This window comes from Rhizopus microsporus (assembly GCF_002708625.1).
Source record: "Rhizopus microsporus ATCC 52813 unplaced genomic scaffold scaffold_11, whole genome shotgun sequence".
NCBI lineage: Eukaryota > Fungi > Mucoromycota > Mucoromycetes > Mucorales > Rhizopodaceae > Rhizopus > Rhizopus microsporus.
Window position 1 is genome coordinate 282013 of NW_019671926.1, and position 25919 is coordinate 307931.

Genomic DNA, 25919 nt, shown 5'->3' on the forward strand with positions numbered 1-25919 from the left:
ATTGGTCCTATTTTCCTACACTCCAGCAACCAGGGCAGTTGTGTAATACTTCATGAACAAAGATGTCACACTCGGTACAGAATTCCTGCTTACATTTCGGACAAGAGAACCGATTAGTTCCAACAGATACTTCTGATTTATCAAATGGAACCAAGCATGAATAACAATGGCTTGCGTGCCCACTAGAGAATGGTTAATCACCTTTATTATCTATCACTTTATTTTACCTATTGGCTTTCATCTCGTCAAAGTTATCTACTGGAAATAAGTGGTGATACGACCGTGCCAAATGAGGTGAAGAGACCAGTGTCAATCCGCATATGTCACAATCACTTGGTAGTTCACATACTTTGGATTTACATTGAGGACAGACATAACCCCCTACTGTTAGCTTTGAATGACTTATAAAAGCGTTAGTTTAACCAAACACATTATTTCCATCATTTACCAAACACAAAACGTAGCATGGTCCTCATTCAATCGCTTAGGAAATCCCATTCGAATCAAATTAGATGTATTCTTGTTTTCAAACATGGCTGGTGGTGGCACAACTTCAAATAACAAGTCTTTATAATGTGCTTCATTCAATACGACACCATAGGTTCCTTTTTTGGGAGGGTTTGTTATTGAGTAAGAAAGAGTGATCTTTTCCGTTACCTTTTGTTCTCTCACTGAGTGTTCTACAAATCTGTACTTCCGCAGCCAATCCTACCACGTTCACTCTGACCATATCCTTTCTTAGTAAATCAATGGTATCGTGTATATCCGACGGATCACAGGTCGTGAGTGACCCAAAGATCAAGAGCACTTCTTTTGATCCATGACTAGGCACACCCATCATACTCACTCTTGCCAATTGTAACGCATTCTGCAGCGAAGGTTCACCACTTGTTTCTGTATTCTTTTTGGATTTCAATGCCTTCATATGGTCCGTCGGATTACCACTGAGCTCTGTTAACTTTTCGGCAATACCATCTCGAGTGATGATGATGCCCATTTGAGATATCGGGTTCTGATCAAAAAATTCAACGACGAATTGCTGCGCGTAGGTCAAGGTCAACTCGACCCGACTAGGACGAAGATCTTTTTCGTTCATGGCTTCAGATAGATCAAGAATGATGAACAAGTGTCGAATGATACCTCTCTGAATCACATCAGTGTCCTTTAGTAATCTACTCACATTTCAGTTTTATTTTTTTTTTTCTTTCAAAAGTGTGAAAAAATAACCTTCTGCGCTTTCTTTGTTGTTGTAATTGAGAAACGACACTACTTAGGTTTCCTTCGGCATCTTCCTGGAGTACATCCCAACTTCTCTTATATTCTTCTTCCCAAGAATAGCCTCCAGTGGCCGCTTCGTCTTGTTGCTCATCATAGGTGTCATCAATGTCTATATAATCCTCATCCAAAGGTTTTCTAGTTCCCATTTACAAACAACAACAGAAAAAAAAAAAAAAGAAAAAAGAAAAAAAAGAAACGGAGTTTGGGTGCATATGTTTTCGTTTAATACAGAAAATGAATAAGGGGAAATGTAGCCGATAGCCAGCGTCCAGTGCAAACATCCATTACGGCCCTATTCACACCGCGTAGTCTCAGGATAAACATCCAACTCCAGTATACGCTATATAAAATGTCTCGACCTAATTTTGAAGGTCTACTAACGGTAGACCTACCAGAAGTCATGAACTTTCGCAATATAATACTCAAGCTATTGCGGAACTCCCAGCAACGCCCCATTGACTCATTACCGTCCCATTTTCCGCGTGGCTCTGCTTCGGCATGGTACACCTTTTGGTTACCATCCTTCCCACATCAACCGCACACCGTACTCTGGAGATATTACCATCGCAAATTGCCAACACGTCAGCGTCTCTATCAGCTTTGTCCGAATCGACACTTGGATCCTTACTGCCTTCTATGTGAAAGTGTCGAAGACGATGAGCACTTTTTGTGGTCTTGTATGCTCAAAAAAAAAAAACCTGATCACGCATTACAAATCACTTTTTACAACCTGCTGCGAGGCTTACCTATGAAACTCTGGTCTTAGGCTCGTCGACACCTATACAAGTGCTTTCAGGACTACGAGTTGATGGCCAAATAACTATTGCCTGTACAATCTGGGCTATCTGGCGATACCATTGGCGTTCCATGTCTGGTGGTCGTACCTTCTGGCCCCATGAAGTTACTGCACGAGTAACACAAGCAATCAAGCGAATACATGACGAAAACGCTTATAGAGAGCGCCTAGAATCATCTCGCTCAGGCTAATGTAACCTTTATTTTGTTTCATGCTTCTATATTCTTTATTATTTTCTTTAATAAGTAGATTATGGCTGTGGGGCACAGAGGCTTCTATTACAATTCCAAAGAGCAAAGAAAGCAAACGCACAAAGGATAACGAGCGTTGAAAATACAGCTACCTACTGCTCAGCGACAACAGAAAATCTGCGATGTCTTTTCATTTATTGTCTTAAGAAATGGGATGTTTAGTTACAAATGTTGTCTAACTTTCGCGCTCGGTTTGTCTCCCAATCGCAACGATCTTCAACGCATGATCTTTCAACTGTCACAACCGTTATTATCACACGACGACAAACTATGGTAGCTTTTGTCCTGTACTCTTCTATGCATCTGGCCTCATCACTGGAGTCATTTGCTCAATGACCGTCCTTTTATGGCTTCAATAGTGGCAGTAACACTCTCATCAGCTCTGAGTTACCTTAGTGGGCGTCTGGAGCTAGATTAATTGTAGTGCATAATTCGTTCCTCAGTATGCACCACCCATCGCGATTTGTGATACTTTAATATAAAAAAATGACTATGAAACCGCGCTCCGTTACGTTATAAAAGAAATTTGAGATTCCCGTTCAGAGTGATTACGGTCCTTTAGATTTTTCGAGTCTTCGTGATACGAACTGTGATAACTGGGACGAAGTGGACAAAACGTGGGCCGCGCGAGGTCAGTATATCTTTCGTATATTTGGTGTCCTCTATCATGTTAGTGGCACTGTAAATCAGAATGTAGCCAATCTCTTCGCCAACAAAGGATACATTGATCGTAACGAATGCCCTGAGCTCTTTCCCATCAAAAAGACATAAGCTCTATTTAATATTTCCTCAGTAACCTCTCCTTCCTGAGATCTACTTCTCTATTCCTCTCTTCAAACCACAACATCTTTACTCTCAAGCACAGAGAGAGCCTTTAGATACTTCTGTCATTCTTTGAACTGGTCAGGGCAAAACGATGCAATAAAAGAATCACGTGCCCACAATGGTCATATATATTTTATAAATAAAACACCTTTAATCGTATATGTAGAGAAAATCAGAAAAAGGAGAACAGGGTTAGAGAGGCAAACTATTTCTTCTCGTATTTTCTCTTGTTTCCATATCAATGGGATCTTCTTCTTGTTCTTTTTCCAAGTCAGCCTTCAAGATATGTTTTGCATGATTGGTTGTCATGTTTGTAAAATAAAGAGGTCCACTCAAATTGCTGGTATCTATTGTCAACTTGGGTCGTTTACTTGTGAATTTAGCCTTTCTTTTTAGTGGGCTTTCAAAGAAATTGATGGATAAAAGAATGAATGGATCCTGTTTGTGTTCTTTGGGGGAAGAAGGCATATCAAAGAGTAACCCATCTCTGTCTGATCGGGAGTAATAAGTAATGATTTGAGGTTGAGTACAGAATCGGACATGTAATTGACTGGAAGTACGTCTTCTTTTACGAGATGATGCAAGACATGAAATAATAGTTTTAGAAGAAGTATCAATAACCATGATGTTATATAAATGAAAAAAAAAAAAGAGAAAGAAACAACAATAAACACCCTTATATACCCATAAACATATCCCTCTCCTCTCTTTTACTCTTCCTTTATCTCATTTGTATATAAAAATAGAATAAAAAACAAGGGGAATAAAAGGGATGAAGTTGGCGGGTTGATGATGTTGTGTTTGCGTTAATTTAACCCTGAAAATAAAAATACATCAAAATTCATTATAACTTTTAGATCATTTTACAATTGTTTCTCTTAAATGTTTACATATCTTTGCAAGATAAAGTGGAATGTTGACAAAAAAAGTTTATTATATTATGCAAATTCACTACTATCAGCATCACGAACATTCTGGTATCCACCTGAAGGAAATGCACCTGGTGCTTCAGACCAATCTAGCATATTTGTATAAGGTTAGCCCTTCTTTTTTTTTATCATTGGATGCATGTATGATCTTACTTCCTGCACTAAATGAGTCTCCTCTTTCTTGAAGTTGAACGATACCTGCATAGACGGAGAGAGGCTATATATAGAATATAAATGACAGTTTATGCTTTTTAAGAATATATCATACTTTGACAAAAAAGCTTATATAGTTGAAGCTATATAAAAAAGATGAGCATAACAAACAAGAAGTGATACTCCACTTACAATAGAGCAAATCCAAATCCACTTTCCCCTTGAGGATTTCCACTGTGTAAATAAAACCATATCGAATCCAACAAGATACTCAAGCCAAGAATGCCAGTAAACTAGGATAGATGAGTTTGTTATATATATACTATTCATTATATTTACTGTTTTCAGCGGTGAGCTTGATTCATGATAATTGTATGCCCAAAACCCAAAGAAAAAGATAGGAATATTATAAGTTGGATTGGAAGCAACCGCACCAAAAAGTGAAAGCGCCTTACAAAGGAACTTTTTTAACTTTTTTTTCTCATGTCAATGTTGCCACACTTACTAAATGTAAACCTAATAAGCTGGCTAAATTAGCCTGTTGAACTAGCTGTCGAATCACGTCCATTTAAATATGAAAAAGAAAGAAAAAGCGAGAGAAAGAGACAGAGAGAGAGAGAAAATAAAAAGCAGCCGTGTGACACTTTAATGATGTGGATTGTCATAAAATATGGCCTTGGGTTTGAATTCAGGAGCATTTAGATTGAGTTGAGGTTTCCTTTTTGGTTCCTGTACTGTCGTACGCGTATCTTGTTTTCGCATGGTATCTATAACGGATTGGATCACTTGACTTTGATCGTCAATTAAATCATCTAAACTGCAGGTAAACTCAATAGGTTTTACTGTAGATTCTTCAGCCATCAGAGCAGTAAAATCTATAACTAGGTCATTTATTTCTTTATTTGATTTATTTGTGATTGAAGATGATGATGATATAGCAGTGGTTGTAGTAGTAGTAGTACTGGTATTTGTCGTTGGGAAATGAAATTGAACATGATCAGCTTTCATGATTCCTCTAGGTGGATCACTAATGTCTAAAAGGAGCTCATTGTCCCTGCTGTTGTTATTATTATTTGATTGAAATATATTCTTTTGTTCATTTGAAAGCTTGTCAAGCTGCCTTATCCAAAACTCTGAATCAGAAGTGTTCATGAATAGACCACAGGAAAAGAAAGCAGGAAACTGCTGTTGATTGGATCTTAGTCAGCATTGAGCCAATCATTTATCAATTACTGTGACCTCTCTTTTAGTGTATTTTTGGCCCCCTAGGTAGATTTCCCTGCTTGTGAAAAAAAGGTGTACCTTTATTAAATAGAATGGCATCGAAACTTTTACTACCCAAAGCATCTAAACTATGGCTTAACAATTTACGACCTGTAAGAATTGAATATTTATGATTTTCAAATAGTCTAATATTTGCTTTTAGCATGGTCGTCATTTAGCTACAGCTACTCAACTTCTTCCAACGCTGCGTAAAACTATTTTGCCTAATGGCTTCACCGTAGCTACTGAAGAGAACCCAGCTTGTCAAACAGCCACAGTGGGTGTATGGATCGATGCAGGCTCACGAGCCGAGAACGTCAAGAACAATGGCTCAGCTCACTTTTTAGAACACATGGCATTCAAGGTAAATATGTCAACATAATAAAGGGACGATGTATATAAATATATTTTAGGGAACACGATCGAGATCTCAAAGAGACTTGGAATTACAAATTGAAAATATGGGTGGACATTTGAATGCATACACTTCTCGTGAACAAACTGTTTATTATGCAAAGGCATTTAAATACGACGTACCACAAGCTGTGGAGATCTTATCAGATATTCTCCAAAACTCGACTTTAGACCCAGGCGCAATTGAAAGAGAACGAGATGTGATCCTTCGTGAACAAGAAGAAGTAGAGAAACAGATGGAAGAAGTTGTATTTGATCACTTGCATGCAACTGCCTTTAAGAATGAACCTCTGGGATTGACCATTTTAGGACCCAAAGAAAACATTCAGACACTGACTCGAACGGATTTGTCAGATTATATCAAAGCGAATTATACAGGCGAAAGAATGATCCTTGTTGGAGCAGGCGGTGTAGATCATGACGCTTTAGTTAGGTTAGCTGAGAGCCATTTTGGCCAGCTGCCCAACAAGCTGAATGAATTAACCAGCAAGAGTGCGATGAAAAAGGCGGTGTTTACCGGAGAAGAGTTTAGATTACATGATCCTCAGTCAAAGCAAGCATACATTGCCGTCGCTGTCGAAGGCGCTAGTTGGACCTCTCCTGACTATTTCCCGTTACTGGTGATGCAATCTATCATTGGTTCGTGGGATCGATCGCTGGGAGCAACTGGTCAACTGGATTCTCGTCTTTCGTCTGTCCTACATAACCAACAACTTGCTAACTCGTTCATGACGTTCAATACATCCTACAAGGATACAGGCCTTTGGGGTATTTACATGATTACAGAAAATAAGAATCGTATTGGTGATTTATTGGAAGCAACAAAGAGAGAATGGCATAGACTCTGCACATCTGTTACAGAACATGAAGTGCAGCGTGCCAAGCAGCAATTGAAGGCAGGACTCTTATTGAGCTTGGATGGCAGTACGCCTATCGCAGAGGACATTGGCAGGCAGTTACTTACCTCGGGTGAACGCTTATCGCCCAAACAGGTAGAAGAGTTGGTATCAGGAGTGAGCGTAGAGGACGTTCGCAGGGTTGCTAGAGAACATCTAGAAAAGGATGCTGCTGTGGTTGGTATTGGGGCCATTGACAACATGCCTGAATTTAATCGTATCCACGTGTGAGATAAGACTACTAAATAAACTTAAGCATGCGTAAATTTTTTATTCTCCTATTGGTCGAAATGAAGTCTTGTGTACAGGCACATTAAGCAAATGAAAGTAAGCAACGGTCCAGGTTTTAGTTATCCTATTGGCCTTGTATTTATAAAGGAAAAAACAACTATAAAGTAACATATAACCATAGTTACTCTACTTTTTTCTCTTTCTTCTTTTATTGTCACCATGGAAAATTATTATCATCATAAAAATCAAACACAGATGTCGTTCAGTAACAATAACAATATTTCAAGAAGAGTTGATTCAACCATAACTTCCTTATCTTCAAGTTCTTCTTCTTCAGCGCATTCAAGGGGCTCTAATAAGAACAACACAAGACTACTTAGTACAGGAGACTATGATAGTCTATACAGAGTACCCAGCTCGCCTACCACAGAAAGTTACTACTCTTCTTATCCTCGTCGAGAGGCTTCTCTCAGCAGTAGTAGTCAATATAACAGCAACAGCCAGTATGATTCTCGATCAGCCTATATCGATTCATTACCGCCCGTACCCGTCGCTTCATCATCCAATAGATCTCGTCAACGTCTGGAACAATGTCCAGAAGAGGAAGAGACACAGAGATACCCGATTTTCCCACCTACAGAAGAGATGCTTCAAAAAGCTAGGTCCAAGATGATCGAAGCAGAATCACGACCGTTAAAAGTGATCTATGCCGGAGACGCCATCTACAAACCAGACAGAGGAATTCTAAGCAAAACGAAACGAGCCCACTTTGTCTTGACGCCGAGATACCTGCTCGTATACAAGTCTGCTCAAAAGGCGAGAGGCGAGATTGACTTTTTCGAGAACCAAGCAGTCAGCACCAAGTCGAACAAACAGAACATGGTCGATAAAGACCGTATCTTTTTATGCCTTTCCGACATTTACGCTGTTCACTCCGTAGTGACTGCAGTGCACACCTTCCGCATAGATTACCTCCATCCGCAGTCGCAGCAACCATTCTCGCACACCTTAACAGCCGATACCAGCAAAGAGTGTCAACAGTGGATCCAGGCTCTTCGTGCGGCCGTCAGTGTTTATCATCCTTCGATGAGCACAGTTACAACAAGTGAACGCTACGCAGCGATTGATCGAGTGTCAAAGCACGCAGATGTATTTAGCAACACGGATGATATGAACATGTTCAAAGTCGTGTTTAAGGAAAAGCGATACAAGACAGCTGCAGATGCGCCTCGTGAGTACTTTTTGCCGATCATTCTTGCTTTTGGCAAATTTAGCTTTTATCTCTTACCGGCGACAGTGACAGATGATGAATACCGCAAGACAGTCGAACGAGATCGATTTGGGTACCTTGCCATCCAATCCATTCGATATGATAATGTGGATGATACCGTCTGTATTGAAGTTCGACAGGTCAACAAGAAGAGTCGACAGCTCGTATTTGCATCCACCTTTTGTGAAGACATTCTCCGCTACTTTTACCGCGCTATTAACTCTATTGTTCCAAATAATCCTCTGTCGCTCTATCGATTCTCGGTTCCTGATCATATCAAAAAGGCTCATATCATGCCATTTAGGATATCACCTGATATCGATGATGAGATGACAGGCCACGATGATGAAGAAATGCAGTCATTCAATATCATCTTGCGTGCTTATACGGCTGCTTTGAATTTAAACAAATCTCGGTTCCGCTATACGATCACGGGTCCCTTAAGGTCAAAGCAATTTGTTCTCTTGCCTCCTAATGAAATAAATGGATCACCTTCTACCTATCAAAAACATGAACTGCTCGCTTTATTCAAGACGATACAAGCAAATGTAAATAAATTGAATAGAAAAAGATATTTTTTTGCTTACATCTCCACTTATAGACTTTCTTCCAAGAAGTATGTTTTGCCAATCATTCTTTAGATATTCTTGAGAACTGGAAAGTAGAATCAAATGATGGTTGGGCTGTCAACATCGATCATCCCTTGAACGATGAAAGTGTCTTGTGCAACGAACTTTACAGCCTGTTAACTAGTACCAAAGTGCTTCGTAAGCTGGATCTTACAAATTGCTCGATTGGTAGACCTTTACCTGAAGGAATGGCAAAAAGGTCATCTGCTATAGCCACTATTGGTACAATCATGCAAGCAGGAAATACAAATCTGAGTCGTCTCAGTCTTGGAAAAAACACCATTTCCGAAGTCGATTTCCAGAGTCTGATTGAAGGTATCAAGAAGCATAAAAAGTCTATCAAGGAACTCTACTTGCACGAGTGTGGCTTGACCAAAACGATGATCGAGAAAGTCCTTTGGACGCTGATGGAAAAGAATCCTGAGCAAGTCATCTGTCTGGATCTCTCTACAGAAACTAAGAATATGATGATTGATTCTGAGCTTGTGTCCAAAATAGTGTCACACTTTAGACGGCTTGAAATACTGCGCATGCGTGGCCATGATCTGATTGGTTTGAAATATCGGTTTGACTTGGAGAACAGCCATCTTCGTGAGCTCGATATCAGTGGGTCACTAATGAACACGGACACGGTCTCTCGGTTATGTAGATGGATGCAAACTCCTGCGTTCAATGGCATTGAAGCGCTTCATTTGAGCGGCTGCGGTCTCAATGGCCGTCATGTCTATGAACTCTTGTGCAGCGTCAGTCAGTCAGGCAATCGACAGATGCACCTGAATCTCAGCAATAATCCGATCATGAAGGAGGTCATGCACTTACCCAAGCTTCACTCAGCTATTCTCCAAGGAGAAGGACCCTGCTCGATCTCGTTTGCTGGTATCGAATGGGACGACTCAACACTGCGTGAATTCATTGACTGCTTAAGAGACAATCAAACCATATCTCATATTATTCTTTCTGATATCAAGCTGAAGGACACAGACGAAATCTCTGATGATACTGTTCGTATGCTTACATCTCTCTTTGAAAGAAACACTTGCATCAAAGAAATGGAGCTCAACTTTAAGGAAAACAAAGCTACAAGATCACACTATAGTCAAACTTATACCAAGCCTCTGTTTACTGGTGCACTGGTGCAAGCACTCTATGGTCTTCGCCATAACTACACACTACAATACTTGGATATCTCTGGCCTAGGAATGGAAGACGCTGGTGCTATGGCTTTGGCACGAGTGTTAAGAACAAACAGAACACTTCAATCTATCATTGTTGATGACAATAATGTAAGATGGCCTTGGTTTTACATGCTATAAACTCATGATTATTATAGATTACTATTGAAGGGTACCGTCAACTTACCAAAGTTATTCAAGATATAGCTACTCAAGTCATTGATATACCCATGCCTCGTAATGACCTTCGATTCCAGCTTCAGTATCTTACTTATCGTATCGAGGAACTCCTCATTTCCATCAACGAAGCACAGTTCTTCCTGATCCATACGGTAGCCAGTGACAAGAAGCGAGCCAAGACGCGTGAACTTGAAATCCTCATCCAAGAACGTAAATCATGTGAGCTAGCTTTGAAGAATATCGAAGGTGTAATCCAGAATCTGATGATAACCATTCAAAAGAACATGAGAAATTACGAAGAACAACATTCTCGCAATATGGAATTTCAGTTACAAGCTCAAGCTGCTGCTCAAGAACTAGCTATTGCTCAGGTTCGTCTTCAGAGCGGCAGAGCCAATTCGGTCAATAGCTTCAACTTGAGCGCGGTTGGTGGCAGGCAGGGAAGCAGTAGTTCAGCCAGCAGCACGACCAGTAGTGTCCGTGGAGGAGCTGTTGGGAGGAAGAACTCGACAGGAGGTGCTTATCCTCGATTGGGTGCTTATCATCCTCTGACCAGAGCATCGACCATTTTGAATTCTGATTATTATCCTCGCTCTGTTTCTTCGCCCATTTCTCCTAGCTTCCCCGCCAGTACAAGTATTGACTCAAGAATGTTTTCAGCTCGTAATCGAGACGACGACATGTTCAACAAGCCTCACTCTTATGGATCTCAGCCACCGGTAACACCTTCGACTGATCAATACTACCGACAGGACTATCTGGATAGCTCCTCTGGTCTTATTTCTCCTCCACTTGGTATGAGCTTTGGTACGAGGCATGTAGATGATCCTGGGTTCATTAGTGATTTCGGTTATGTGGATGATTTTGAACTTGGTGTAGAAGCTGCTTATTCTGATGTGCAAAAACCTAATGCAAGTGTAACGGATCTTGACTCGATTTGGGATGAAGATAGAGTTGTAGATCACTTCTCAAGAAAACTATACTTACCACCTGATGCTCGAGAATAAGCTCTTTCTTTCTTTCTTTCTTTCTTTCTTTCTTCTTCACTGTCCTTCAAGTATATATTTATAGACCACTTCCTTTCTTTGCTCCTGATCATCATCTATTCGCACATTCCCTTCCTCTACTTTCTATTGCCTTTCGTTTTCTAACTTGCTGTTATTCATCAACTATATGCTTACTTTATGATTTCTTTTAATTTATAATAAATAATTTACTGTGTACATGTTTAATTCTTATCAAAAGCTGTCTATCTGTTTGTTGATATTGTAAATTTCAAAAGGAAGCCGAATCTTCGTACATTACGTGAGGCAAATATAATGTGTTTTCCATCCTTAGTTAATACGTCATCCAATAATTATCTCCACCCTAATTTCTTTATTGATACACCTTTTCAAGTAGGCTTCAAAGTATCTAATAAAACCTTGAAGATCCTCAGCAACAACTGTATGACAGGCCCTTAGTCACACGAGGCTTAAGCCTGTCTTTAGATATTAAATAAAAGTACTTATTATATATATACTTTAATGGTCTCATTCTAGATGAAAGCAATATAACAAAAATATGTTCAATAACTACCTGTTTTTCTTTGGCTTTAGATTGTCAAGAGTGTCTCTATACAGCAGTTTATTTACCGCATTACGCTATAAATTTATCCCGCTTATTACAAGCGTGCTAGACTTCTAAACAAACGATACAACTAATGATTACCTTATATTTCTGAAACTAAAAGACTAGTGTTTTGTACCATTCTTATAATCATTTATTGTATGAACACGATTTATCATGCAGAGCAGCCCATGTTGCAAGTTTTAATTTTCAGCCACGTCCTTAAAAAATAGTTACTTGCTTGAATAAAGCAACCAGCAGCCTTTTTTTGATAAATTAAAAATTTCTTGGTCTCTGTTTCTTAATTCCCTTTTTTTCTCTCTTTCTCTCTTTTTTTTCTTTTTTAAACTTATTCCAAACATATGAGCTCAGTCAATGGAACATCAAATCCTTTTGGCTCCGAATTGACAGGAGCACAAGCAGGTTTATATAAAGGCATCGGAGTCACCTTGGCAGTTACAAGTGGTATTGCATCTAACAAATAGCTTGCTCATTTGGTCTAATTGTACCTGAAGGTATATTTATCGGTAGTAGTTTTGTATTCAAAAAGAAAGGATTACTACAATCTGTCAGCGAATCAGGTATTTCCATATCGAAATAAAATAGAATAAAGAAAAGTAACAGACTCTGTAAAATTAAAAAGGTGGTGTGGCTGGAGAAGGATACACATATCTTAAATCCGCCATGTGGTGGACAGGAATGATATTAAGTAAAGTATATACATACAAGAATTAAAGAATCATCGCAATAACATACAGTCTATAGTGATTGTTGGGGAATTATGTAATTTTATAGCCTATGCTTTTACTCAGGCTATTCTGGTTACACCATTAGGCGCGCTTAGCGTAGTGATTAGGTAAGATGATAATCATTGTACTCTTCTACAAGATTTTTAATCGTCCTATAGCGCTGTACTATCTTCAATATTTCTTAAAGAAAAATTAAGTTTCCAAGGCAAAATAGGATGCTTACAATGCATTCTGGGTGCAGTTATTATCGTGCTACACGCACCTGAAGAAAGCCAAGCAGATACAACGATCGAGACATTTAAAAAATCCGCGCTTTCAGTTGGTAAGATGATCCGCACAACAGATAAGGCCAAAAAAAAAGTTAACAGTCTTTATCTGTAGGTTTTCTTGTTTATGCAGGATTAGCCGTCTGTATTTCACTCTTCTTAATCTTTTACTGTGGGCCAAGATGGGGAAAAAAGAACATGCTGGTCTATATCGTGATCTGCTCTTTGATTGGCTCTATTTCAGTAGTCTTCACTCAGGGGTTAGGTTCAGCGATTGTTCATACGATCACAAATAGAGACGAGAACCAATTCACAAACTGGTTCATTTACGTTGTCTTGGGTATCGTCATTGTCACACTGATTATCGAAATTGTCTATCTCAATAAGGCTCTCAATTTATTTAACACCGCACTCGTGACTCCAACCTACTATGTCATTTTTACTACACTAACCATTGTCAGTTCGATTGTCTTGTACAGAGGCTTTGATACATCCGCTGTAAATATTGCTACATGCGTACTTGGATTTCTTTGCATTTGCTCTGGTATAGCATTATTGCATAATTCACGAGGCGACTTGACATCATCTTTAGAACAAGTCATTGCACCCACACCACCTGCAGTAGAGGATGAAGAAAAAGTATTGATGTCAGAAAAGCTCAAGTCAGATAGTTCTTTAAGATCCCGTCATGTGTTGGAACTATTTGAGAACAAGATCGACAATAACGATGATGTGGCAGCAGTACGTCAAGACATTCGCCCGGGCGCTGCAGATCTATTTGCTGCACCATTTTCAGGAATAAGCCGTTATGCTAGTACAACAAAAAGAAGTCAGACCATAATTGCAAAACAACGGTTAAATAATAACCTAAACCCAGAAAAAATCGTACATAGGTCACATGCAAACACTATATCCATCGGTAATACCGTCAATGGAGAAGAAGGTTATAGCAGAGAAATAAAATGGAAAGACCAAAGTACTAGCGACTCAAATGAAATCTCAGGTAAAAATAAAAGAAACGCTGTCAGCTGATATCTAACTGTTTAAAAAAGAAATACATTCAAAATCTTCGTCCGAGTCAAAAACGTTCTTTAAACGTAGTCATTCTGCATCCTTTTCAAGCCATGGAACTCATAGAGCACAAGACGATTTAGACCCTTTAAGTAGCTATAAATTAATGATCAATAGAGGAAAAAGTGAAGATAAACAGAGTTTAGTGAATCATGAAGAAATAAATTAAATAACAGTTTGAAGGGCAGTAAGAATTGTTTCTCGTCCCTTTTTATCGTCTGCAAATAGCTGATAAGCTCCATCTTGCCGTGTTTCTAATACAAATGCATTTGGTACAAAAGTTTCAACATCAACATCCACGCTATTTAATCTTGTCACACTGCTCAGGTCAAGGACTTGGATGGGTGTTGTGCTCAATTCGTCTCTATAAAAAGCTAATGCTTTTCCCTTAATCGTAAAGTACCTACGTCTCCAAAACTTTCAAAGAGTTAGACTTTTTTTTTTGCTTGTTAAAGCGCACACAACTTACTGGACTTCCGTTAGGTTGAACAGAGACAAAGCCTGAAAGGATAACATCCTTATTCTTTTCTGCTTCTAATAATTTTTGTTGTAATCGTTTCTTTTCTTCCAACTGTCGTTTTTCTTCTGCTTCTTTTCTTAATCTTTCTTCCTCTGCCTTTCTTGCTGCTTCCTTTTCGGCAATAAGTCGTTGCCTTTCTGCCTCCTTTTCAGCGGCTTTTCTCTGTCGCTCTGCTTCCTTCTCTGCAGCAATACGTCTTCGTTCAGCCTCTGCCGCTGCGGCTGCTTCTGCGGCTTTTCTCTCTTCTTCTTGTTTCTTGGCTGCCTCTAGTTCCCTCTTTTTTCTCTCTTCCTCTTGTTGCTGAATAATCATGTCGTCATCAATTTCTACCTTTGCACCGTCTTCTGATGGAAGTGTTTCGCTCGCCTCAACAAAATCATCTTCCAACGATGGCTTTTTTTGTACTGTGGGCGAAGTGGGTGTTGATGGAGGATTATTGGTTTTTTGACGAGATAGTCTCTTTTGTCTTTGCTCTGACAGAGAAGCAGATGATTTGCGACCAGACAGTTGTTGTTGTTGTTCCTGATCATCTAATTTAAGACGCGTACGGATATTGGCGTCACTGAGATCGTTTATATTGGAAGCAGTAAGCTGTGCATGATGCAGTTTTAGTAAAGATGCGACTGATCGACTGTGTACAAGCGCTCGTGCTCTTCTCACGCCACTGTTTCAAAAAGAGATACATCTGTCAATCAACTGTTTCTTTTTGTTTTTTGTTTTTTTCTCTTTACCTAACTTGTTCAGATACCCATGTAATTAATATAAATCGATCATCTACTTTAACAAATCCATACAGCACTTCGTCACTCAAGTGATTACGGAATTCACTATTTTCAAATATGAGCTTTTGCTGAATTATATTCAGATGTCTTACGCTAATCCTCCAGAGCCTGAAAAGTACAAGGATATAACGTCTCGAGTGTCATGGTAACCGAGAAGTAACCTAGGTGATATATAATATATAAATAACACGTATTATTGATAGCGTATCCCTTACCAATCCGCGGTTCCCTCTTCGACAATTGAAGTATAAGCTTCAACAATACGAGGATCACTCAAGTCACACATGAGAGGGAATTAATAATAAAGAAGAAAAGAAAAAAAGAGAGAGAGAGAAAAAAAATAGGGTTACATCAATTTAGTCCTTTCCCTCCTTGTTCATCTTCTAAACTGTCACATTGAAACTTAGACCACGTGCAAAGCCAATGAACAGTGCCCTTATACTCTCTATATGGCGTCTGAATGGTAGTACGGATATACTATTTTTAGAAAGCCATATATGTTCAAGTACCACACAATGTATGACAGGAACAAGCAACTGTTCTGGATATATTTTGCAATTTGCAGTTCAATTTCAAAAGTAAAACGGTCCTGGTTCTGAGCAAATAAGTGATTATGAGACATTCGATCGTATAGAAGACAATCACAAGGGCTTTAGTGGATACTGATAGCATATGATGATCACGGCCTACAGACATGATATTGTATATGGAACCTTTAGTGTGTCTTTGATAAACTGGCGTTATTGCCATGCTAACTTGAAGGAGAAAGCCGATATGATTAAGAACAAATGTAATCTCGCACTAGTATTCGCTTAATGAGAAAAGAGAATAAAATATAAACAATTTCATGTTATTTAATGTCACTCATTTATATTTCCGGGTTTATTGACCGTTTCTTTTGTAAAGTGGTCTCATACAAATCGTATCAGACACATATTGAGGTGAATTTGTATCTATTTACCTAGGATAGAAAAAAAAATGGATATACAGAACAAATGCTATATTGTATGCGTACATGCATATATATATCAAGGAATAAGGAGGGGGGGAATATGAAGAGTGTATATGTATATATATATATATATGTGTGTGTGGTGTGTGAGTATACATATGGTATCAAACTTGAAGGGAATGTACAAAAAGGGGAATTTAGAAGGCTTCGCTCTGGCTTTGACATTTGTCTGTAGAATGAAGTCCATATTCTTCACAAATAGCACAATACTATAGAATAATAAGCACTATGTCATAGAGTAAAGTTTACTAATACTTACAGGTCTTTCTGGTTGATCATCTTCGACAGTTACAGCCTTACAGCTAAGCAAGTCATGTCCAGGGACCTCACAGATCTCACAATAAAGTTCTGTTTCTTTACCATATTCCTGCCTTGTTGTTTTCTTTTCTTCAATTGTAGTAAATTTGCTTCTCATGGCTAAATCTTCTTTTAGGTCTTGCAACTCCATCTGCAACTTCTTGATCGTTTTGCGTTCTTTATCTAATGCTTCTTCGAGGTCTGCCTCTTTAAATACCTTGGATTCGATCAAGCCCTCGAGTTCAGAGATATCACGATTCAAGGAAGCAATTTGTCTCTTGTGTTCATTTTCTTTTTCTTCTTCCTTCTCCTTTAATGCTCTCAGTTCAGAAGCATGGTTGCGAACCAATTGATCAATCTTGCTTTGATTCTCCTGCAGTAACTGAGACAGTTCCTTTACTTTATCATCGTCACTCAGGCCTTCGAGCTTGATAACAGCAGGTTGTTGCTGTTCAGCGTGATGAAGCTTCTCTACTTCTTCCATCAACTTGAGACATTCGTTTTCTACTTGCTTATGAGATTCTTCAAGCTTGCTGTGCTTTTCTACCAGGCGCTTGTTCTCTACCTTGAGCGACTCAACTAATTGAGCAAGGTCCTTTTGATCGTTTTCTTCCATGCGCTTCTGCAGCATAGTGTTTTGTGTTGAAAGATTTTCGATCTCGCTTTCGAGCGCTTGAACTTGTAGCTGATATTTCTCAGAATCAGCTGTGGTTGCACCAGCCAGAGTCTTTTCTTGTAAATCTCGTTCTAGCTTCTCTTTCTGCTCCATCATTCTACGGAGTTCAGCCTCTGCCTTCTTTTGGCTTTCCACGGCGGATCTGACCTCATCAAGGTACTTGCTACGAGCGGCCAATTGTTCATCATAATCAGCTTGCAAGCGAGTAAGCTGTTCTTCCAGACGAACTCTTTCCTTGGCCAGTTTCTCGCTTTCCTTGAGTTGCTCCTTCCAGGCTTCTGCCTCTTGTCTGAGCTGATCATGAGCAGATTTTTCTTTTTCAAGAGCTTCAGTACTTGTCACCACTTGTTCTGTCAGTCGCTTTCGTTCTTTCTCCCAGACATCCTTGAGGTCTTCTGTAGCAGCATTATTCATGAGCTGCTCAATTTCCTGCTTCAGACTTTGAATTGTAGCCTCGAGCGCCTCTCGTTTTGCGTTCTGTTCTTGAATCAAGGATTCGCGTTCCTTTTTGATCTCGGCAATAGTTGCCTCGTAGGTCTGAATTGCTTCACGGCCAGCGTTGTGCAGCTCGGCACGCTCGGCTTCCAAAAGGGCCACCTTGCGACGTTCATCAGCCAGACTTGCGTTGAGCGCCTCACGGTCGACGCGGTTCATTTCGACAGAACTTTCATAAAGCTCGATACTTTCCAAACCGGCACGTTTGAGTTCATCAATCGTTTCATTCAAACTACGGACACGCTCCTGATACTCCTGAACGAGATGAGTCTCCTTTTGGTAATTTTCCTTCAAGGCATTATAGTCCTTTTTGAGTTTATCAAATGATTCCTTGCTCGTGCAGTCTTGATGGGCTAACCACTTGGTTTCTAGTTCCTTGAGCTCCTCGAGCACACGGTCCTTTTCACGGACATGGCGATCAGCATCTGCCTTGATTCGACGAATCTCACGTTCTTTTTCTTCAACGGCGTTCCTGTACTGCTCGACTTGTTCGGAGAGCTGACCGAGGAACATATCTTTGGCACGTGCGGCTTCACGCAGCGAGTTCATCTTCTCGTGGGCTTCTTCCATCTCCATCTCAAGCTTCATCTGTCGCTCGGCCGAGTCATTTTGATCTACGCCGGGTTGGAAGTAATGGTTGGTCGTGTTCATTTGTTGCTGAAGGGCCTTGGTCTTTTCGAGCAACATGCGTTCACTGGCCTGTGCGGCTGCCGTTGCAGCTTCGGCTTCGGCAACCTTGCTCTCGAGTTCTTGCACCTTGTGTTCAAGGATAGACTTTTCTTTACGAACAGCGGTCGCCTCAAACACCGTCTTGTCACGTTCGGTCATCAAGTTCATCTGCTCTGTCTCGAGTTCCATGATTTTAGTCTCTAAGCGCTGAATCGCTTGTTGAAGTTCTTGTTGCTTCTGGTCCCAATTCTTTTGTTTCTTTTCATGTTCTTCAAGGAGGCTTTGCACCATCGCCTTGTGTTCATCTTCAGATTTGTCCACATCCGTCTTGGGCTGCGAGTCATCTGGCTTCAAAAGCCTGTTTTCGGCCTCAAGTACTTCCACACGGAGCTGGAGCTGGTGCAGCTTCATGACGGCTTCATTAGGCGCCTGTCGGATGGATTCGCCAAACAAATGGTCCAGTTGCTCCTGAGACTCGGATGTACTCGCCACAGTGGCAGGTATGGGAGTATCGGCAATCATCTCTTCATTCGGAGGCGAGAAGATGGCATCGTTGTAGTAATCGTCCTGGAGACTGCTTTGGTTAGTTGGTGTCACCGCAGGTGATGGTATGCCTCGGTAATGAGAGGGAGTCGGAGATTGAACTTGTGGAAGAGAGCGGATACTCTGACGATTGGATGAAATGGGCGAAGTAACAGGCGTATGCAACGACGGTGGCCGTGCGTTGATAGGTTTCTGTTGCTGATGTTGAAGCTGAGTGGTCGTAAGACCAATCTGTCGGGCCGTCCTTGACTTGGTGGAAGGAGGGGACAAGGAACGAACCGAGTCTGAGTCTTGATCTAAAGGGGTGACTTTAGAAGCGAGAACGAATAGACCTGTTTGTGGAGGACAAGAAAAATAGCGTACACTATTTAGGGTTAATATCCCAAAATAAATTGCTTACGTTTTTTTTATATTTTTTTATTTACCCTTTTACGGAACCATCGTTTTTGCCTGATCCTAAAATATCCAACTGAATACCAGCCCAGTAGCCTTCTTTAAATTCAGCTTCACCAAGGAATTTTAAGGTACCAACGATACCCATTGAATCAACAGCGACTCTTTGACCAATATAAAGATCTTGTTGTACAGGTGAGCTGATAGGCTTAGTCGGTCTGGGCTCGACAAATGAACGTGAGCGTGCTTTGGTGTTTGATGATTTTGAAGGTATAGGCACAGGCGGAACCTCTATTGTCTTTCTTTTCCTTAAATCAGCAACAGACTGCTGTCTTGACAGTTTTGTTTTACCAGTGATGCCACTGGTTGGTAACCTTGACATTATTTATTTATAGAATAAAGAAAAAAAAAGGAATAAAAAAAGGGGAAAAAGAAAGAAGAAAGAAAGAGTGAGATTAAAACCAAGTCATATGCGTCTAATGAAAATTTTCTTTGAGTGATACATTGTAGATTGAGGTCATAAGTTGGTGATATCGCTACTTTAAATCATGATAAATAGCCTCATTTGCATATTAAAGTGCAATGACTAAAAAAAGATTCATTTCTTTATGCCCTCACACATCTTTTATTATTCTCCCCTTCTTTTTATTGAAACGAAACATTTATTATGATTATAAAGAAAAGAAAAAATAGGGTGATAAGGAGCAAAAGGTCACAAGGCGCCTACTATAAATGGATCAGCACACAGAGTTTTTTATTTTGAATTCAGATCGAGTTGCTGACTCTCTCTCATTTACTATCCTAGTCTACTTCCTCCTCCCCTCTCTTTGCCTGCATCAATCTCTTTTGAATGGATATATGCTTATATTAACAGTGACATGTCTTTTAATAGTTTAAAAAGTGTGTCCTTAAGATCGTACTTTGAGTTTAAAAAAAAGTGAAAATAGCAGGCCTTTTCAAAAGGTTTCTTTCTTCACTTTGTTTTATTTGCATCTGTTCTATTTACAGACCAACACTAGGAAATGGCATTGACGACATTTGAAAAGAATATAATATATGTAAAGGGAGTAGCTTCCATTCGTATGTATCCTTTTTTCTTTTTCTTTATTTTGATCAACGGGTGTAAATATAATAAAGTAATTCATCTGTGTAAAATGATTACCCTTTTTCTGGTATGAATGGCGTATAGTGTTATCACCTCCTGAAAATAAGTGACTCCTATTCTTCATCCTTTCATTGAGCATTAAAAGAATCCAAAGTGAGCATGAGTGTGATGATAAAAATGATCAAAAGTAGATGGGACTACATAATATACATATATAAAGCAAGGCTAAAGGGGATCAGTGTGATATTAGGGTTTAATGGATAGACACATTTTTTTTTTTTTTTGAAATGATCACAACTGAAACCTAACAAAGAACTTTTTGTTTGTTGAATAGCTCAATCTAGAAAGATTGGAAATCATGCTATGCACAATTATTGAAATCTAAATATAGGACCAATTATGAGTTTTATTTGTTTTATGCGGGCAAAATCCTAAGCATGGGCAAGAGCTTATTCTGTCTTTTATTGTCTTTTGTCTTTTTCTCTGATAGATAAAAAGCAAATTCCTTACTATACATTCAAATAATTAAGTGGTATATCTATTACTGCACCACAGCTAGTTGGTTTCCCTTCACTTATGTATTCTGTAGCTCTGAGTGCAATTTAAAATAAAGAGAGAGAGAGGGAGAGGGCATAGTATTATGTGGAACTAGAAAAACGTCATATTCCTCTTTTTCCATTTGCAGAGAACAGAGATAAGCTCAAGTGCATACATACCTTTAAGGATAACGAGGAATTGTTTCTAGCTATTGTTTCTCTTATCAGCTTTGTTGTTACTTAAAGAAATAAATCTTTCCTAGTCTTTATCTCCTCAACTAAGAAATGACTTGTATTTCTTCTCTTTTATAAACTCATCGCCATATGACCTAGAAAATAAAATCGAAAGTTCATTGTTATTACCAGTGCAACCCTTCCCATTTTATTAGTGCGTCAGATGTAATTTTAAAAGACCGCAGTTCTCTGTGAAAAAATATATGCCAAAAAAAGAAAGGAACTTTATCTGACCTTAAATAATTTAGCTCAGCCCTTTGAATTAGAACCAATGATTTAATCAAGATCAATTTACAATATAAAATATACGTGGACAATTAAAGATCCAGACTTGGTATAAATATAAAAGCTTTTTTTTTTTTCTCTTCTTCTTCTTTTCTTCTTTATCTTTTTTTATTTCGTATAATTGTTTACACTAGTTGCGCTTCGAGAAAAAAGAAAAAAAAACCCTTACCCTTTTACTTCTTTCCTAAACCTCTTTCCTCCCTTTAACCATTTCATACTTTTCAAAAATTTAAACAATATATAAAAAAAACACAAAAAAAATCTATAAAAAAACAAAAAAATCTCAATGTCTAATCGTAACACTGTTCATGTAAAGAATACCAAACCTAACAACAACAACAACAACAACAACATCCGTCATTCTTTTGCTGCATCTAAACCTCATAACAACAATAATAATAATCATGCTGTCATGAACAAACAAGCTATTCAACAACCCAAGAAGAGCCAAAAGAATAACCGTCGAAAGAGCAAAAAAGTCTATGAAGATGATTCAAGCTCTTCTTCATCCTCAGAAGAATCCGATGCTGTTGTTCCTTCCATTAAATCTACGAAAAGAAAATCCTCCCCTAAACGTCCTGTTCACATTGATTATAAAAGGTAATAATATATAATAGCCATGTGTTTGTATAACCTACTGATTATGACTTAGTTTGGTTGATCAAGTCTATGCTGGACCCACGTTCAATAATGCTCCTGCTCCCTCCTCTCTCCCTTTACCCCCCGTCTTTCATCGTTCCCCTACGATGTATCCTGAAGTCATCCACTCTGCTTACGAAATGGAACAAACCAATATGGTACTTTCGGAAATTCAACGTGGTCTTCGCTCCATGCTCAAGATTGAATCTTAAAGGAAAAAATATCAACCAAACACAACAAAGGAACTTCTTAGATTAAGGACTCTCTTAGTCCTTTTATTCATGTCTTTCATAATCCCCTTATACCTTTTTGTATATTTTTTCTTTTTCTTTTTTGCTATTCATTTCTTGTATTATATTTTCTTTTCATTGTTTTATATCTTGGTTTTTTTTCTTCTTTTTCTTTTTTATCTTTTGTATATTTTTTTATTTCATTTTTCTTCTTTTTCCCATCTTTTTTTACCCTTTTTTTTGTACTTTGTTTTTTTATATTTTTTTTTTACTTGGTTTTTTTTTGTATAGTTTTTTTCGTTGTACATTTTTTTGAAGCTTTTTTTTATACTTCTTTTTCTTCTCTTACAATTTTTGTTTTTTCATACTGTATTTATTTTTTATTTTAGTTCATTTTTTCTTCTTTCGAATTATATGTTTTAAAAGAAAGATGTGAAAAAAATTGAATGAAAAAGAAAAAAAGAAAACTCGGATTAAAAAAATAGAAACCAAAAAAGCAAGAAAAAGGTTGATAAAAACAAAGCAGAAAAAAAACGAATGATCTGAAAACAAACTATTAATAAAATAAAAACCATGTCCATTCTCTCTCTTTAAATGTCTACTGTCCTTTTTGTGATTTAGTCTGAATTATGCTTCTTTTTATTGAATAAAAATAAACAAGATGCATATATTATTTCTTGATCCTTGGTCGCATTTCGAACTCTAGGATATTTTCTATTTATTAACATTTCTCGCCATGGATCACGAATAAAAGTCTCCGCAAAAAGAAGAGGGTTATTTTGGGAAATAGTACTGTCGGATCGGAAATATCTGTTCGGACCGGGATGTATCTTATATCAATCTGCCCCTATCCCTTAACCTATCCAATCCTCCTCTTTCCCCATCATCATGGCCGCCCAAATTTCCAAGAAGAGAAAAGTAATAATAAATAAACAAGAGTGATGCTGATGAAAGAAAAGAAGAAAGATAGACGATGTACATTTGGATGAATAGTTGGATGAACAGTTGGATGAATAACTGGATACACACAGCATATATATACACACACAAACACACACACATGAATATACTTTTCATTTCTTTAATTGGCATCACTCTTCTATTCAATTGATTACAAAGACACTAACCATTTTCTTTCTTTTGCATCTACTTTCAATTCAATAGTTTGTAAGTTCAACATGTTTTTTTTTTGACAACTAAAAAGTGGACTGTATACCAACCTGCATATAATATACCATAGGTCGCTGACGGTGTTTTCTATGCTGAATTAAACGAATTCTTCACTCGTGAACTTGCTGAAGATGGTTACGCTGGTGTCGAAGTCCGTGTGACTCCTGCCCGTACTGAGTAAGTGATTAGGCAAAACAATATCTCCCAAGCTGACCTCTATTTTAAACAGAATCATCATCCGTGCCACACACACACAAAACGTTCTTGGTGAAAAGGGTCGCCGTATTCGTGAATTGACCACTCTTGTTCAAAAGCGTTTCAAGTTCCCTGAAAACGCTGTCGAGCTCTACGCTGAGCGTGTCCAAAACCGTGGTCTCTGTGCCATTGCTCAATGTGAGTCTGTCAAGTTCAAGCTTCTCAACGGTTTGGCTGTCCGTCGGTAAGTGTTGTCGATTTGTGTATATGTGTTTGCAAATATTGATTGTTTCCTAGTGCCTGTTATGGTGTCATTCGTTTCGTTATGGAATCTGGTGCCAAGGGTTGTGAAGTCGTTGTCTCTGGTAAGGTCCGTGCTGCCCGTGCCAAGGCCATGAAGTTCGCTGACGGTTTCATGATTCACTCTGGTAACCCTGCCCGTGAATTCATCACCACCGCCGTTCGTCACGTTGACTTGCGTCAAGGTGTCTTGGGTATCAAGGTCAAGATCATGTTGGACAGCGATCCTACTGGTCGTAACGGTCCTAAGCAAACTCTTCCTGATATTGTTACCATTCTTGAACCCAAGGATGAAACTCCCATCGTTGAACCTTCTGCTCAAGACTTTAGACCTGCTCCTGCTGCTGAACCCGTTGAAGCTCATTAAAGTGTGAAATAAAAAAAGAAAGCAAACACACAAAAGAAAAAAAATGCATCTACTTTTTTTTAAAATGATAACCTGCTGATATGTGTGATAATAACTGTCAATTCACCTGACAGCATTTGCACACATGTGCACACTTAATAGCCCAAAAAGAAATAGGAGTCTTTTTTTTTTTGTTTTGCCGCACTGTTTTCTTTTTTTCTTTCTTTCTCTTTTTATTTATAAACAAAATGAATCTTTTACAGTCTTTACCGGGTGCATGGATCGAGGAAGAAGAACAAGTAGAAGAACTGAAAAAGAGTCAAGATGATATTGAACTATTAAAACAGACGATTGAGACACTCAAAAAAGAAAAGGAAAAATTGGAAGAGACAAATCATATTGTGAAAAAGAGTATTCAGATCGTAGCTGAAAAGAGGTTACTAGCTGAACAAGCTAAATCAGATAGAAAACTATTAAAGAGTGAAGACTATATTATCGTTGCCAAGGATGAGCGTATACCAACACAGGAAGAGCTAAGGGCTGCTGGCATCGAAGGCTGGGAGTGGATCTCTACCTATTAAAAGAAGGGATACTACGATGTGCATAAATAAACAGTCACTGTACAATGACAACACAATACAATCTGTTTCATTTTTTTTCTTAGAGGTGGTTTCAACATATGGTCTCTTTGACCAAGCTTTTATTTTTTATTTCTACCCTCTCTCTTTGTGTATCTTACTCCCTTATTACACCTATATATATAAAGGATGATTTTATTAGCAAAGTGACGTACTAACGCAGTAAAAACTCATTATTGTTAACTGTATACATGTGTATGTATATATGTGTGTGGCGTAGCTGTTATTTATCAACACAAAAGAGAGAGAAAGGCAGGCACCCACACGCACATAAAATGGAGAAGATGACTTTATGCTTTGCAGACTGGCTCTTAAAATTGAACAAATCAAAAGTCAATAAAAAAAAATGTAGATTAATATCACCATTAACTTTTTACCACTACGCTAACTCCTCTTTTCTTTTCTTTTTTTCTTTTCTCTCTTTTTTATATATTAAAAAATGTCTTCTTCACAAAGTCAAAACAGCTTATTTAGACAGCAGCAACGTCTATATCGCTCTTCAATGTATTTAACAAAGACCAAAGTACCTAATTTATACACATCTCCAGCGACAACAACATCATCAAATGAGTCTTCAAATAAAGGCAAGTATAAATAAATGTTATAACGTACATGTTGTTTAAGACTTGTCTCTTTTATATATATATATATATATAGGTCGAAAAAGAAGAGCATCATTTGAAGACGAAGAAATGATGAATAGTGAACCATTAGAAGAAGAACACAACCATAATAACATTATTGATGATAATCTGCTTCATACAATCAAGCGTAATCGACTTATCACCAAAAAGGAGTTACCGATTGGCAAATTATTAGCCACTTTGGATAAAGAAAAGTTGATTGAATTAATCAATGACCTAGTAGACTCTA

At 38.5% G+C, this 25919-nt stretch overlaps 13 protein-coding genes across 13 annotated transcripts; 7 read left to right on the forward strand and 6 right to left on the reverse strand.

Moving 5' to 3' along the window:
- Positions 1-7: 7 nt before the first annotated feature.
- RHIMIDRAFT_204423 (TFIIH basal transcription factor complex, subunit SSL1) lies at positions 8-1424 on the reverse strand (the record flags this gene model as incomplete). The annotated part of the gene is made up of 5 exons (XM_023606757.1): positions 8-182; positions 228-401; positions 449-605; positions 658-1175; positions 1228-1424. The coding sequence occupies 5 exons, from the start codon at positions 1422-1424 to the stop codon at positions 8-10; spliced, it is 1221 nt and encodes a 406-aa protein (XP_023464973.1).
- A 27-nt stretch (positions 1425-1451) lies between these two features.
- On the forward strand, positions 1452-2291 carry RHIMIDRAFT_292849 (uncharacterized protein). The gene is made up of 2 exons (XM_023613929.1): positions 1452-1955; positions 2045-2291. Exons 1-2 carry the CDS (start codon positions 1628-1630, stop codon positions 2263-2265), a joined length of 549 nt encoding a protein of 182 aa, XP_023464974.1. The 5' UTR covers positions 1452-1627; the 3' UTR covers positions 2266-2291.
- Positions 2292-3261: 970 nt separating this feature from the next.
- On the reverse strand, positions 3262-3782 carry RHIMIDRAFT_257200 (uncharacterized protein). The gene has a single exon (XM_023611259.1). It carries the CDS (start codon positions 3772-3774, stop codon positions 3343-3345), a length of 432 nt encoding a protein of 143 aa, XP_023464975.1. The 5' UTR covers positions 3775-3782; the 3' UTR covers positions 3262-3342.
- Positions 3783-4088: 306 nt separating this feature from the next.
- Positions 4089-4800, reverse strand: RHIMIDRAFT_238706 (uncharacterized protein; the record flags this gene model as incomplete). Its single annotated transcript, XM_023609019.1, has 6 exons — positions 4089-4168; positions 4233-4296; positions 4348-4375; positions 4425-4525; positions 4572-4682; positions 4738-4800. 6 exons carry the CDS (start codon positions 4798-4800, stop codon positions 4089-4091), a joined length of 447 nt encoding a protein of 148 aa, XP_023464976.1.
- A 77-nt stretch (positions 4801-4877) lies between these two features.
- Positions 4878-5384, reverse strand: RHIMIDRAFT_244482 (uncharacterized protein; the record flags this gene model as incomplete). Its single annotated transcript, XM_023610078.1, has 1 exon — positions 4878-5384. The coding sequence occupies one exon, from the start codon at positions 5382-5384 to the stop codon at positions 4878-4880; it is 507 nt and encodes a 168-aa protein (XP_023464977.1).
- A 164-nt stretch (positions 5385-5548) lies between these two features.
- Positions 5549-7036, forward strand: RHIMIDRAFT_244483 (mitochondrial-processing peptidase subunit beta; the record flags this gene model as incomplete). Its single annotated transcript, XM_023610079.1, has 3 exons — positions 5549-5608; positions 5659-5859; positions 5909-7036. 3 exons carry the CDS (start codon positions 5549-5551, stop codon positions 7034-7036), a joined length of 1389 nt encoding a protein of 462 aa, XP_023464978.1.
- Positions 7037-7255: 219 nt separating this feature from the next.
- On the forward strand, positions 7256-11294 carry RHIMIDRAFT_244484 (RNI-like protein; the record flags this gene model as incomplete). The annotated part of the gene is made up of 3 exons (XM_023610080.1): positions 7256-8854; positions 8908-10218; positions 10266-11294. 3 exons carry the CDS (start codon positions 7256-7258, stop codon positions 11292-11294), a joined length of 3939 nt encoding a protein of 1312 aa, XP_023464979.1.
- Positions 11295-12394: 1100 nt separating this feature from the next.
- On the forward strand, positions 12395-13486 carry RHIMIDRAFT_189981 (DUF803-domain-containing protein; the record flags this gene model as incomplete). Its single annotated transcript, XM_023605921.1, has 5 exons — positions 12395-12476; positions 12539-12604; positions 12661-12751; positions 12803-12966; positions 13026-13486. Coding segments are annotated over 5 exons (864 nt in total), but the record flags the coding sequence as incomplete, so codon positions are not given.
- Positions 13487-14146: 660 nt separating this feature from the next.
- On the reverse strand, positions 14147-15569 carry RHIMIDRAFT_238711 (uncharacterized protein; the record flags this gene model as incomplete). Its single annotated transcript, XM_023609020.1, has 5 exons — positions 14147-14398; positions 14451-15165; positions 15233-15328; positions 15376-15444; positions 15499-15569. The coding sequence occupies 5 exons, from the start codon at positions 15567-15569 to the stop codon at positions 14147-14149; spliced, it is 1203 nt and encodes a 400-aa protein (XP_023464981.1).
- A 3550-nt stretch (positions 15570-19119) lies between these two features.
- RHIMIDRAFT_22171 (uncharacterized protein) lies at positions 19120-19923 on the reverse strand. The gene is made up of 2 exons (XM_023607440.1): positions 19401-19923; positions 19120-19307 (listed from the first exon to the last, which is right to left on the reverse strand). The coding sequence occupies exons 1-2, from the start codon at positions 19748-19750 to the stop codon at positions 19286-19288; spliced, it is 372 nt and encodes a 123-aa protein (XP_023464982.1). The 5' UTR covers positions 19751-19923; the 3' UTR covers positions 19120-19285.
- Positions 19924-21628: 1705 nt separating this feature from the next.
- RHIMIDRAFT_292855 (uncharacterized protein) lies at positions 21629-22379 on the forward strand (the record flags this gene model as incomplete). The annotated part of the gene is made up of 2 exons (XM_023613930.1): positions 21629-22128; positions 22181-22379. Exons 1-2 carry the CDS (start codon positions 21815-21817, stop codon positions 22377-22379), a joined length of 513 nt encoding a protein of 170 aa, XP_023464983.1. The 5' UTR covers positions 21629-21814.
- A 640-nt stretch (positions 22380-23019) lies between these two features.
- On the forward strand, positions 23020-24615 carry RHIMIDRAFT_257207 (ribosomal protein S3). Its single transcript, XM_023611260.1, has 5 exons — positions 23020-23315; positions 23378-23380; positions 23638-23744; positions 23797-24006; positions 24060-24615. The coding sequence occupies exons 1-5, from the start codon at positions 23286-23288 to the stop codon at positions 24427-24429; spliced, it is 720 nt and encodes a 239-aa protein (XP_023464984.1). The 5' UTR covers positions 23020-23285; the 3' UTR covers positions 24430-24615.
- A 41-nt stretch (positions 24616-24656) lies between these two features.
- RHIMIDRAFT_244490 (uncharacterized protein) lies at positions 24657-24989 on the forward strand (the record flags this gene model as incomplete). The annotated part of the gene is made up of 1 exon (XM_023610081.1): positions 24657-24989. One exon carries the CDS (start codon positions 24657-24659, stop codon positions 24987-24989), a length of 333 nt encoding a protein of 110 aa, XP_023464985.1.
- Positions 24990-25919: the final 930 nt, after the last annotated feature.